Consider the following 13,706-nt stretch of genomic DNA (forward strand, 5'->3'; position numbering starts at 1 on the left):
GGTAACAGGGGAGAGAAGAATAAATCTGGAGCCAAAGAACTTACATTGTGGCAAAGAGAAAAGAAGAAAGACTCGAAGTTGTGCGCCGTAAAAAAGGGAAGCACTGGTCGTAAATCGTAAATCGATGAACGTACCATCAAATTTCCTTGCTTGGCTCACGAAACCCACACTTCTAACCGGATATGTTACGAACGGGTTTGCTGGTACGATCGGGCGGCAGACATGTCGGATAAAATTCACGTGTCCCGCTTGGCCAGGCAGGCATACAGGCGACAACGTGTGTCGACATTAAAGCATAAAGTATCGCGGGACAGCCGTGTAAACGAGACATTGCTTTGATGCCCGTGACGACAGAGAAAGGGGCTGCAAGATGGAAAAAGAAAAGCAACCAGACAGAGAGAGAGCGAGTGAACGGGTTGAGACACTGGGTTCAGGATACGAAAGAAAGTGAAACACCGCTAGAGGCGCTGCAACAACGTCCTTGCGTCCTGAATCAACTATCTTCGTCCTTTCTGAACGATCCACCTACTTTCCCGTTTATAAAAAGGACTAAGAAACGCTCATTTTTATCGCACACTCATAAAACCTGTTTAACCATTCCACTTTGGATGAGTATAACCAAAACTGACCGCACGTTTCGGGTCGCTAACCTGTCATATGTTCGGTTAACCAGTTGCATTGTTTGATTTTTTTTACCATCCGAACTCGGTGGAAAAATGGTGAAACGAGGAAGTCGATGGAGCGAACGTTTTAATCGCAACGTTCACGCTGACCGGGCTCCTTTCAACCGGTTCTCGAAAGCCGGCCTCGACCTTAACAACAATTTAATCAGGCCGTCATCGAGGGTAGGCGGGAATCGTTTGTTTGGCCCGCTATTAGGCAATAATAACCGGGGTGCGGCGGCTCGTGCCCGCGAGATAATTTATTCCCGTCGCAGGCGCCCTGGGGGCCCCCGCCACGCCCAGAAGCACGTTCTGCAGCTACGTCGGCTCGTGCCGCTGCTTCTTTATGACGCCCGGGCCCTGGAACGAGCCCGTCATAAACACACCCCCTTGTTACAACTGATTTTGTCCGGGAAATGGGCTGCCCAGACACAAGGTTTACCTCCTCAGAAAGATAATGAGGTTATTCAGGTTCCATTTTGTACTTTTGTTATTTGTCTCTCGTTATATGGTACGAAGGTTGGTACCTTGAGTTCTTTATGGAAATTCCTTTCATTTAGCATAAGTCTAGCGTTCAACTGGCGAAATCTGTCAAGGGGACGATCACTCGGGCGAACACCTCCATCTCTTCGAGCAGAGACCCTAACTCTAGCAATCAAACACCACGTGCGGCCATCAGAAACGTCTTCGTCACTGCGATGTAGTACTCCATCCTTTCCCGAGGGAACGATCGAAGGGAAAGGAAAGAAAATGAAAAAAGAACGTGAAGGTGGATGAGAAGGGGCCCCCGGTAGCCACGAAGACTGACTGGAGGCTCTTTGATTCGGCTTCAGCCGCGGTTCGTCCAAGGCCGCCTCGAATCTGGACGCATAAACATGCCAGGATCGTGGGACGTCACTCGCCATAATAACAATAAGAATCTGTCGGTCCCGTTCCCGGCGGCATCGGTCCCGATGCAGCCCTCTCGCTCCCTCGCCAACCGGAGATCCCACGTGATTACGACCGCGGGAGCGTCTTCACAAATCACTCGGCCGCTCGGTGCACTCCTTCCGTTCGCCGGTCTCCCCCTTCGCGGCAGATATTCCTCTCTGGCTCTGTTCCTCACCCTCCGTCTCGCTGCCCCCTGCCATGCTCGGTAGATGTCGCGGGCTATTCCATTTGCGGTGCGCTCCTGCGCAACTTGCCAATAAGTTACGTCCGGTAGCCTCGTTTCGCTTATCGCAGGACACTTAACCGCGCCGCCGAGGAATGCGTGGGCCGCGGATTGATGGGGAGGCTGCAGGGGGGTAGAGACGCGCCAGGGAATGTCAGCTTTTTTGAGCTTCTACTCCTGCCATAACCTCAATTTTCAATCCCATACGCTTCTCTTCCGAAGAAAACGAATTTCATAACCTCGCGAACAGATTTTAGATTTCAGGGGACATGGGCGAGTTCTTCCCTGCTAGTTGTAAATCCAAATTTAAGAGAAGCCGATGTTTGCACAATATTCAAGTTTTCGGAAACAACAAACTTCGGAAGGATGCCGAGGACTGGTTAATAAAACATTCGCTCACTTTATCGAAGGAAAGAGAGGGATGAGACGGGCGATTATAGCCGATCGCTTTGCCTACGATGCTGGGACACGTTGGAAGATAATATTGGTGGTACCGTCTCCCTTGGGAGAAGAAGCACGAGGAGGATGGAGATCGCCCCCGCATAACACAGCGGCAGCGTTCGACGTCGCGCCGCCGCGGAGCCAATTAAATAAATATTCGTTGACATCACGGCCGCGTCGCTTCTACAAACTGGCCCTCTTCGCTCGTCCAAAAGGAACTGCTCGACTCCTCTTCCTGTGCCCTCCCTTCTACCACATCCAACAGATGCTTCCGAACAGCCTAACGTTTCAGCGTTTGTCAAACTTTATACTGCCGATTGTTGAACATTTAAAATTCCATTTTTCCGGAGGAAGTGAAACAAAGAATTCTCCAATGAAACGGACATTTGGGAGATGGCCCCCCTCGTTAATCGTGTACTTTTATAGTTAATTATCCAATAATAATGTGAAGATAGTAACCTCAGAGCGACGAATGAACGGAGCAGGTCGGAGGAAAAATGTGAGCGAAAGTAACCGTGGGCGTGCGTTTGTCCAGGTCCTCTATGACACCCTGTCCTTTGCCGAAGGTGTCGGTGGATGTTCCCCGAGGGCCGGGATGCAGGGACAAACGAGATATATCGTCTGGCCGGCTGTTAATAAGACGAGACAATGCTGGCACTGTTGATGTGTGCACGTGCGTGTGATACGAGTGTGTGGTTGGCCTGGTCTCACGAGAGAGGGCCACGGGCGTTCATATGTTTATTAGCCGGACCCCGCATAAATAACGCGGCTATAAGAAGGAGAGAAGAAAGGGTGAAAGGAGGAGCCTGGACGAGGGCCTGGAGAGATCGGCCGAGTAAATTGTCACACGCTCTCTCGGTTCTGAGGGAACAGGGAATTGGGAGGGTGGCGGTGGGAGCCCGAGGGCCTGATCGGCCCGGGAAGAAAGAGGAGCGGGTGGAGAAAGATGCTATCCCGTGCTTTCGACCGGCCAGAAAGGGCTAGTGATGAGCTCAAGACGCTTCGAGTCACTTGGACACAGGGTCCGGCCAACGTTTTTTCCCCGTCGAAACAGTTCGTTATAAATAACGCTGATTGGATGCACGATAATGGACGACGCTGGCTACCTTTGCTAACTCGCCGATCCCACTGATTCGAACGCAATTCTCGATTCTACTCTGATTACTTCGAACCATTATCTCTAATTGTAATCGCTATAATGTATTTTTCTTTAATTATGATTATCAAACGCAAGTATATCTCAGAAATAGCCCTCGTTTGAAACCTTTAGACCAGACAGATATACTGTCCAAAGACACCGGCACATCGGTGTATTCATGTAAATGAGAAAGGCAGGTTTGAATAGACTTGCACGGGAGCTAGGAAGAGGAAGAATGCCCATCGCTAGGACTGTCCCCTTGTTGGGCGACAGTCGAAGCCACCGGTTCCCTCGCCAGGGTGGGGCAAACACGAGAGGGAGGGGTAGATGGACCGAGAGCCGGGCCTACCTAATTTACCTCCCAGATAATGCGGCATAATTAAAGCAAAATGTAACGTCGCTGGCAATTAAAACAAATTTATGCGACCGAGATCCGCGATCGGCCGACCCGGGCTCCTTTCTGCCGGCCTTGGCCACGTCCCTGCTCCCCGCCGTCGTCGCCATCGCCACCACCACCACAACCACCATCGTCGTCGTCGTCGCGAATCCTAACAAGCATTATTATTATTGCTATTGCACAGGAATACGGGGTAGAAGAGCGTCCAGGGTATGTCGAAGGGGACGTTGGAGAGGGACACTTCACGAGGAAGCACCGGTGACGAAGGCTGCGAGGAAGTAAGGGTACTTGATTACGGGCCACTTTCTTTTCACCATGAGCTTCCACTGAACGTGGAACGCTTGATAAGGATGACGACAAATGGGGGCACAGTGTTGATGTTGAGTCTGACACTCGAAGGATACCGATTGACTTAAAATTTCAAGAATGCGAATATTTTGATTCAAGAAATCTGCATCAAAATTGATGACACAAGTGTTCCTTGAATGGTGTTATCGCTTCGTTATCAATGTCTTGTGTAATAATACTTAGTGTACTCATCAACAGTAAATAACAATGTTGATGCAGAGGATACGTTGAAAACTTTTCTTAATAATTTTTCAGAGACCCAAGGTTTTCGAAATATTGATTATTAAATTAAGCGACACGTAATAAAAATATAATAACCGAGACAGTTCCATCTCCGAAAGAGGAAAGTTGGTTGCTTTTGGAAGCAGCCGCAACGGAGAAAAAAGTATTGTAACCGAAAAAGGGCAAAGAAGAAGGGAAGGGAAGGAAAGACGAGAAGAAGAAGAAACACGACAAGAAGCAGTCAAACGTCGCATTTTCATTTCACTTTGTCATTCCATCACGAGCAGCCGGTTTCTCTCGATCCTTTTCTAATCATACCAGTTCGCCACGATGGTGAACCTATTAGAAAAATATCTGATTACCAGTAATGATCTTCAAATTTTTATTTTACCGCCTGTTTACTATGGATCGCAATAAAGTGGTTTGAAATTCAGTAAGCTGGATAGAATTGATTGGTTTTTGTTGCCACTGTTTCCGCCAATGATCGTCGGATCATCCAACTTCGGTTAGTGGAAGACAAAGTCCTTCATACAGGGAATTCTCTGCTTTACGACCGTATTTGTTCGATGTACAGGCTTTTGATCCCGTCAGCATGCGAGATGTCCACGAGGACAGTTGTATCCACCTTTACACCTGTACTCGTATATGTATATGGAGGTTACCGCGAAACATATATGGGGAGACCGGTGGAACCAGGCCGGTCGTACTCGTCATATCCAGCAAAACAGCGACTAGTAATGCCACTAGTCCCATGACACGGCTATTAATATTGATACCTGTCGGATCATCGACTATCCTATTGAAAGAACACATGGATTTATCCATGTTCCTCTATTAATTGTCATCAAATTGCAAGTACCAGTTTATCACCGAATCTTGACCGACAGTCAAAAAAATGACTGAAAGCAAAAAATTAACATTCGAGAAATAATATTCTTCCATGAAAAACGAGGCGAGTTGCCGTAACGAAGAAAGAAATCCGTTGACCCGCCAATAAATCCGATTCTCAATATCTCGATCCTCTAACGATCCAGATCGGTAACTGCACGATCTTATTAGCGACGCAAGTCCCCGACAAAAAGAAAGGGGCCCTGTTGAAGGAGCCGGTTGCAAGCGAAATTCATGCGCAACGCTCGATTCGAAGAAGAAAAAGAAGAAGAAGGAGAAGAAAAGAGGGGCCGCCACGGTCGCTGAAATATCCGTAGATAAATTGACGTCAAATCGGATTTTATTGCGATAGAAAGAGAGAGAGTGAGAGAGAAGGGGGCTGGGAGAGGGCGTCCGAAAGAAAGGTGATAGAAAACAGGTCTGGTCTCGCCTCGAGCGAGCCAAAACTATTTCGTGTTTTTCTTACGGGGAGGTTCCTCTTCTCGACGCGACGCGACGCGCCGCTATCGCTGCGCCATCTGCCTGACAAACCCGCGCCATCCTCATGAATACGTCATATCTATTCTTTTGCCGGTACCGGTCACCATAAACCCCGATTCTTCTACCTCCTGCATCCAACCGGCCACCGTACGATCTTTCTACCAATTCGGAATTCGAGGACCGGCCGTGAGACTTCGACCTGTTGTAACCCCATCGGCGTCGCGATCTTTGACGTTCCTTGCTACCGGGCCCCGATTGTACGCCGGGCTGCCCACCAGAGGGGTCTCTTCGGACCAACGCGAGTAATTTATTCTTCGCTTTCTACCGAGAACGGTGCGTTCTCTAGTTTTGCCTTTTCTTTAAACGTTCGATATGCTCGGCTTACTCCTTCTACCGAATTAAGATGCTTAAATTTAATAAGAAAATTATTATTTCTGTAGCAAAGTGAGATTGTGAATTTAGCTTTTTGTGCAATGAAAAAGGCTGAATTAAGAATACTATCTACTGTAGCAAAGCGAAGAATAAGAGAGAATTTAACTTAAAATTTAGTGCTCTTTGTGGTTCGATTGTGTTACAGGACCCGACTGGTGGACCTGATTGTCCTCGAAACAGATAGAATAGGGGAAAAAAGGTGATTTATTTCGTTTTTAAAAAAACAATACTTTGTCTTTAGCATTGCCATTCATCTGCCAATTTTCATCTTTTTTTCTTCAGTTTTTCGAATTGAACTACTCTATTTTTTACACAATTTAAACGACTCGTTTCACAAATTTGGCGGTGAATTTCCTTAAATCCGACAAAAGATCTCACTTGAACCCTTAGTTGAAAAAAACCTAGCCGACTTCTCCCTTCCAAGCACTGGCCGCCCATTCTGACCTCGCCTTTAAGGTGTCAGTGTGCTTTAATCTTCGAGGGTCCCGGTCTTGGCTTCCTTTTACCCGGCTGTTCCGCTTTGAAGCGGCCGGTTATACTCTATCATGCGATACCGGAGGGAGAGAACAGGTGGATCGTAGGAGTATCGATGCTTCCAAGGGTAAGGAGGGATGGTTCTGGGGATAAGGTAAGAAAGTGCAGGGGTCAGGTGCTAAAAATTTTTGTAATTTTTACTAAACGCGTTTGTTCTACCTTTGTTCAGAAGATTGCCTTTCAGCTTTTCAAAATTTTCATACTTTGGACAATGGAACAATAGCGTCTAATTTGGGTTCTAAGTATCCTTAGGAAAATGAAAAGAAAAGTGAAATATTACCTTTCTTTCAAATCCAAATATGCCAGCAGAAATAATAACTTTAACAATAATTTGTCCACGAAAGCATCGATCCCTCTTTTACTCGAGCCTCGTAGGGGAAAAAGCCTGAGCCTGTATTTGCATGCGTATCGTGAAACACGAAATTCAGTCGCACGCTAAACGAACAGCAAACACACACCCCTGCCGGAAACACCGTCACAGCATTAACACTCGAGCCTCGAGGCTTTCCTTTTGTCTGGAATCCGTTTACGGAGCGTAATTTTTGCGCAACGATCGGTTGACCCGTAACGCGCAGGTAAAACTGGAGAAAAAGGGTGTCGGGCGTCGGGAGAGGCGCCGGCGCCAGCTTTTGACACCTGCGGTGCTGAATTTTCACCCTCCCCGTATACCTGTTTCACGCTTCTTCCTCAAACAATCATTCAGCCCTTAGAGCGCAACCTCGTCCTCGTAAACTCCTTGCAACAAATAATATTTGCTGTTTGCTTCTCAAACAGAGGAATTATGTACGAACGGTTTGCTAATTCTACATTAAGATGAAAAGTTCCTTAATTTATGGCATATTTGATGAAGTAAAATTGCACGGTACGATCTTCGAAAGAAAAAAGGACGTTTAAAAGTTTTTGTGAAACGATTCGAAAGGGCCATCTTTCGAAAAAGAAAGATGAAAAATAGACAAAGAAGAGAGCAACATTCTTTATCTAACGGCCTAATTGAATGCAGCGCAATCTAAACGACGTCGATTTGCTAGGCCTGCACCCCTTCGTCGGGCGTTAGCACCCCACCCACCAATCCGCCACCTGCTGCAGCGGATTTTCTGCGGTCCTTTAACCCTTTAACGACTCGCTGAAATGTTCGCCAGGGATGAAAGAGAAGTTTCGTATCGTGCTTAAAATTATATCGCTATTATTTGTCGTATAGTTCCTAGTTGATCTACTTTAAAAAGTTTTCTAAATGCCGTTATTCCTTGAATTCCCTTATAGAATCTGTCTAAGACGCAACGAGTATACCTAATTGAAAGAAAGCAGTCAAGGAACACCTTTCTCTGGCAATGTGATCAACATGTTTGGAACGGGGGTGATGGGGGGATGGGCGGGAAATCGGCCAGCATCCGCGCCTACCCTTCCTCGTAACACTAAAAAGACAGCAGAAGAACGCTGACGTTTCAATAGCTTCGCGTTCGTATCCGATAATACCGAAGGAAAAGCGGATCGCGTAAAGCCCGGCTCCGCTCTTGAAACTCTCCGAGCGCAGCGTTTCAACGAGTGTTGCTATAAAAACCGCGTTAGCGCTACCACCAGGAATACAATGGTATGCGCATTCGCGTACACAGACGCGCGCGAGCGCCCCGGGGAAGCGGATAGAATATTCAGACGGCATATAAAATCATAGAGAGACACGAGTGGCTCGCTATAATAATGCATAAGGAGGCGGAGCGCAGTCTAACTCAAGCCACGCCCCGCGCAACCGGATGTCTGGTGGGAGATCGCGCGAGCCGGAAGGGGAAGCAACCGAGACCGAAAGTGGGGAGACTGAGAAACACTAGCGAAACTGAAGCAGAAAATCATCCGAGGCTGTCACACGGAAAAGCGAGATTTTCCGAAGGATCAGCCGCGTCTCGCGCGCGCTCACTGAATCAGCCAGATGGATAATGAACGCGTTCATCATCTCGATCAACTACGCCTGGAGCGATATTAATCATTTGATATTTTCCATTAAAATTAATCGACAATTAAGCAGAATATGATCATTCAACGAGTACTGAAAATTCTCAGAACTTCTAATCCAAGAAGAATTGAGACACAAGAATGAGCGTTGAATTTTGTTAAAAAAGATATCGTTTTTTAAGTAAATACCCTACGTATGAAGGTTTCTTAATCTTTATTTAATAGTTGAGATTAAATAAAAAGTATTCTATAGACATTAGACACGGAATGTTGGCGATTAAAATCGCGAAGAATAGGGACAAATAAAGACAGCTGTGAAGGTGTTAATTATCTACTTTCTTACCGTTGGATAACTTTCGTAATGAACAGGTCATAACAGGCTGAGGAGGCGCATCGAATTCCCACGTGAGGCAGGCGTAGAGCGATTAATTTAGCATCGGAGAGAGGCGAGCTCGAATAGCAGCGGAAGTCGAACGCTTCACGGGTATAGGAATACTTTTTTTCGGCCAACTGTACTTATCGAATTGATTCAGATTCATGAGTACACATTGAACTTGATCCCACCCCTGACGAGGACGGTTCTGGTACTGGTAGTCGATCGGGTGGGGAAGGAGTGCAATCGTAGTGGGGGATACCGCGACGTGGGGATAGATCGCGTGCGCGCGCAGCTATCTCCCCTCCGCTCTCCCCACTCGAGTGACGACGGTGAGCGCAGGAGAGGGGCGCCTGAACGTCAGGCCCAGAGCTGGTCCGTCCGTCGTCCGGCCGACTCGAGGCACCAGAGCCGCGGATTTCGCGCGAGATATAGAAGCATAAACACACATACACGGTTCTCGCACACGTACGTAAGCACGCAGCCAGCCAGTCATCGAGGACCTCGCACGCACGCACGCGGTGTCCCGCGTGGACAGCAGACGAACAGAGAGAGCGAGCGAGAGAGATAGAGAGAGAGAGAAAGAGTCTGAGAGTCGTTCAACAACACACGTGCTCACACTATCGGTGGGTGCGTGGGTGTGTGTGCATTTGTGCATCGCTCGGTGGTCCAAAGTAAAAAAAAAAAGAAAAAAGGAAAAAGAAAAAAAGCGGAAAAAAAAGTTCAGTGTGTGAGACGAAGAATACAGTGTGGAACAGAAAACGAGCCGTGTAGGCGCCACGTGCCGTTTGGAGAAACTCGAAAGAAGTGCGCGGGATGGATCGAGTGTGTTACTACTGGCCGAGTTGAGCCGCGTTTCTTTTCCGCATGCGATCGTTCAGGAAGTGGATTAACGGGCGCGGGGAGGTGCGGCTCCCTGACAAGTGTCGATGGTGAAGTACATCAGTGAATCGGTTAACCAGCGAGCGGAGTTACCGAGCGCGGAACCGATCCGGTCCACGCCGATGCGCGGCCCGATGACGTGTCCGCCCGTTTGAGCCAGTATTTCGCCCGCGGGAACCGCAACCGATCCGGAAGATCGCCGTAAGCACAGGAATCAACAGGCAAGAAGGGATGTCACGGAGAAAGCAAGCCCGACCAAGCCGTGCCCACCTCGAGGAGGATCTTGTCCAGCAGCCACCTCTGCTGCTCAATGCCGTGGGAAACTTGAACGAGACCCGTAAGTGATTATAATCAAGTGCAAAACCTTTAACTTACGGATAGGTTAGAGAAACAGCTCGTTCTTTGTACCGTTCGTTTCCCGGAATGCTGCCGCTCCACTCCGCCTGAATCGAGAGTGAAATCGATTCCTAGGTACGCGCGTTCGATCTCGATACGTGCGGAAAATGATCGATCAGAGCTAACTGTGAATCGTTCGTTGGCAAGTGAAGCGAGGCTGGTTGGAAGGACGTTAGGGCTTGGTGAAGTTTCAAGTGTGCTCCTTATGTCAGAGTTCCGTAAACAAACGATCGTCAATCGATTCCATTAAAGTGACTCCTGTGTTACGTTATCTTATCCGATTCGTGTTTACATAAAAACGAATATAATTCCGATCGAGTTAGAGTAAATAAGCTGGTAGGAGAAAAGCTGTGTCGAACGTAAGGGTATTGCTGGCAGGAGCCGACGGCGCGTCACTCGCGAGTGTCACCTGAACTCGGATTCGCGATCGCTCTCCGTCGGACATGTCGCTCTTCGTCGCGACGCGCGACGCCTAGCCAGACCCTTCGCGATCACCTTCTTCCTTCTAAAACGTCAACGAAATTCTTTTAGCCTCGAAAACAAACCGTGTTTTCGTATTCGCGATCATAGTGACGCAATTCATTTCCATATTTAAAGATTATACTTTGTTGCTGCGGAACAGGAAGCGAAGGGAAGATTGCCAGATCGCGATTTAACTTTGAACAGAGAGAATTTGAATTTTTCCAAACTTCTCTTACCTATTTCAGCAATTCTCTACAGGATTTTTGTTTATTCATTTATTTAAATTTAGTTGTCTATCTAAAACGTGACTCGGCATTGTAAGGCAAAGAGTTAAACTTATCAATTTTCCTTCATTTTATGCGAAATTTCACGCATACGCGTTAAAACGTGTAAATCCATGGAAAAACGAAAAAATAGGAGGACTATCAGCTTAGCGTCGATTTTAAGCGTGTCCTGGGGTTAAATAAACCCTAAAACAATTACGAATACCTTTCTTTGATTGAAAATCTCATAAATATAAAATTAGATGAAAGTTTTTAACCCTTTTAGATGAGAAATAATTAAAAAAAATAAATATTACTTAGAATTCAACGTTGGACTTACAATATTTATAAAAAATACTTTATCAAGCATTACACAATGATTTAGTAAAAAGGAATGCAACTAATAATTATCATTGAAAATATGAAAAGAATGACCGACAGGATAGGATAATGCATTTATCATATATCATTCAGAAACACTCCTTTTTGGTGTAAAATTCAAATGATCGGAATATTTATCTTTATATTTTTCTTATGGAAATGTAGTCTTCATTCGGAGTCATATAACATTCGAAACTCATAATATACTGATTAGGTGTTAATCCCTAAACAAGGGATGCTCGGTCATTCGAGACACAATTTGGAAATATCTTTTACGTCGAGTTGAATGACACTGTAATTATTCAAAAGGTAACTTTATATACTTATTGTAAGGAGCGGAGTAATGATTATATGATAAATATATGACAGGTACTTTTTTTAAGGAATAATGCAGAGATCATTCAATATCGAAGGAAAATAGTTAAGCAATGTCTGCAATTTTAACATCATTGAATGATTGAAAGGAAAAGTAATAGCATTGCTATTATATCGTTAACAGAAAATAGATAATTCAACACTTTTAATGTTGTTAAAATGATGAGAATTCATGGTGGTTATCGTAGCGTCGGTCATCGATCATGGGATGGTTTTCTATCTAGTTTTATATCTCCGTGTAAAAGAGATAATTTGGGAAATGTTTGAGGGGTAATTAATTTGGTGTAATTAGTATTCGTGAACAGTTTAGTTGAAAAATTAATTCTTACGTTATTTCTGTTGCATTAATGTGACTGATTAAAGTAGCGACCAGTTAAAATAAAAAAATTGCTAATGTAGTTATATTTTATAGTGTAAATCAGCTGTCATCGTTTTTACTGTGATTTGTTAAATTTTCCAAGATCATAATTTACTGTAAATAAAATTCGCAAATGTGGCAAATAGGATGAATAAATTAAATTCGATTAAGAAACAAGTTGCAAAATCAGTCATCTAAATTGCGTCTAATTAAAACTGTTTCAAAATGAGGTTGATATAAAGCCATCATTTTTATAAATTTTAAACTTTATCTTCTTTGAAAATATCCGTCCTCGTTTAACTGATATTCTACTTAAAAATATTCGCGATCCTCATAATATATTCAGGCCTTTTTATATTGATGTTGGTATTTTTATATCTGTATGATTAATTATTATTGGCTGCCGAATACTTTGATGGACATTAAAAATTCAAAATAGTTTTATTTGATTTATGCAATAAAGTGGGTACGGGTCAATTTATTTTATTGAAAGATTTGTTCCTTTCATCGTATTTTTAGAATGCTACACAGGATGTTCATTTGAAAGTCCAAAAAAATTATTAAAATTAATATTCATGATAATTACAGTAGTCATACGTGCTTCAATTTTCACAATTTTCTGAATTCCAAAGCCCATTCCAGTCGGTTCGACTCGTTTTACACCTGCTCAAGTTTTCCCGAAGTTTCTCTTCTTTATGAAGCGTAATTGCAGCAATTCTTTTCTCGATAGCTGTTTCTTTTTTGCCTGGCATCCGAGTGCGCTCTAATAAATGCCGGCTCGATAAACAAATGGCGTCTGTAAACAAACGGCGTTAGAGTTTCGAAAGTTCGAAGAATTTTTAACGCTTTTACTAGCCACGAAAAAAGAACAACTGTCTGACAGTAATTTTATTGTTTAATAAATCTATCCTGTTGCTTCGATCATGCATCGCACTTTTGAAACGGATCCGATCTAACACTTTTCCACAATTTTGTTAATTAACCCATTAATCTTCCTCGAATTTGGTATTTCAAATTCAACAACACGGTTTCAGGTGTCCAAAGTTCATATTTCCATCATTAATTCTTTAAATTTTCATGGTTTAGCATTAGAAACAATTTTTTCATAATTAAAATGCTTTACACCAGCATACTCCGATACTCCTTCGCGACGTTCTTAACTAACTCATCATCCTTCCCCATTTGATGCTTCAAGCTGAATGACAAGGTTTGAGGCGTGAAAAAATTCGACCTTGAAGCATCGATTCACAAAATCCACCCACGTTTCAAGATCGCAAACACATAGGGAGGGTGCAGGAGAAGCAAAAAATGTGAGGATCTTGCGAAGCCTATCACTTGCGTTCACCGGTACCCTTCTTATCTTCGTTTCTTTTGGAACCGCGTGCCGCTGAAGATTCACGAGGGTTCCGTAAAATTTCACGCGGTCGATTCATTTTTTTTTCTCTTTTCTTTTTCATTTCGATACTGTTCGATCTCAAAGGAGTTCCGATTCAGCCAGGCTAATCGATTAGCCGGCAAACTTTATCGAAAAATTCCTGAAAAGGGAAGCCGGTTCTCGTTCACCAGCCACCTCAATC

At 44.7% G+C, this 13,706-nt stretch overlaps 1 protein-coding gene across 6 annotated transcripts in view; it reads left to right on the top strand.

Annotated features, from left to right (window-relative positions):
• The first annotated feature begins 9,399 nt into the window (after positions 1 to 9,399).
• LOC114876165 (homeotic protein spalt-major-like) overlaps positions 9,400 to 13,706 on the top strand; it is a 45,166-nt gene continuing 40,859 nt past the window's right edge. For all 6 annotated transcript variants that reach the window (XM_029187326.2, XM_029187328.2, XM_029187333.2 and 3 more), the window contains exon 1: positions 9,400 to 10,231. In XM_029187326.2, coding sequence (XP_029043159.2) covers positions 10,126 to 10,231 — 106 coding nt within the window. In that variant the 5' untranslated portion in view covers positions 9,400 to 10,125. The remainder of the gene's footprint in view (positions 10,232 to 13,706) is intronic.

The sequence above is a fragment of the Osmia bicornis genome, chromosome 1, assembly GCF_907164935.1.
Source record: "Osmia bicornis bicornis chromosome 1, iOsmBic2.1, whole genome shotgun sequence".
NCBI classification, from domain to species: Eukaryota; Metazoa; Arthropoda; class Insecta; order Hymenoptera; family Megachilidae; genus Osmia; species Osmia bicornis.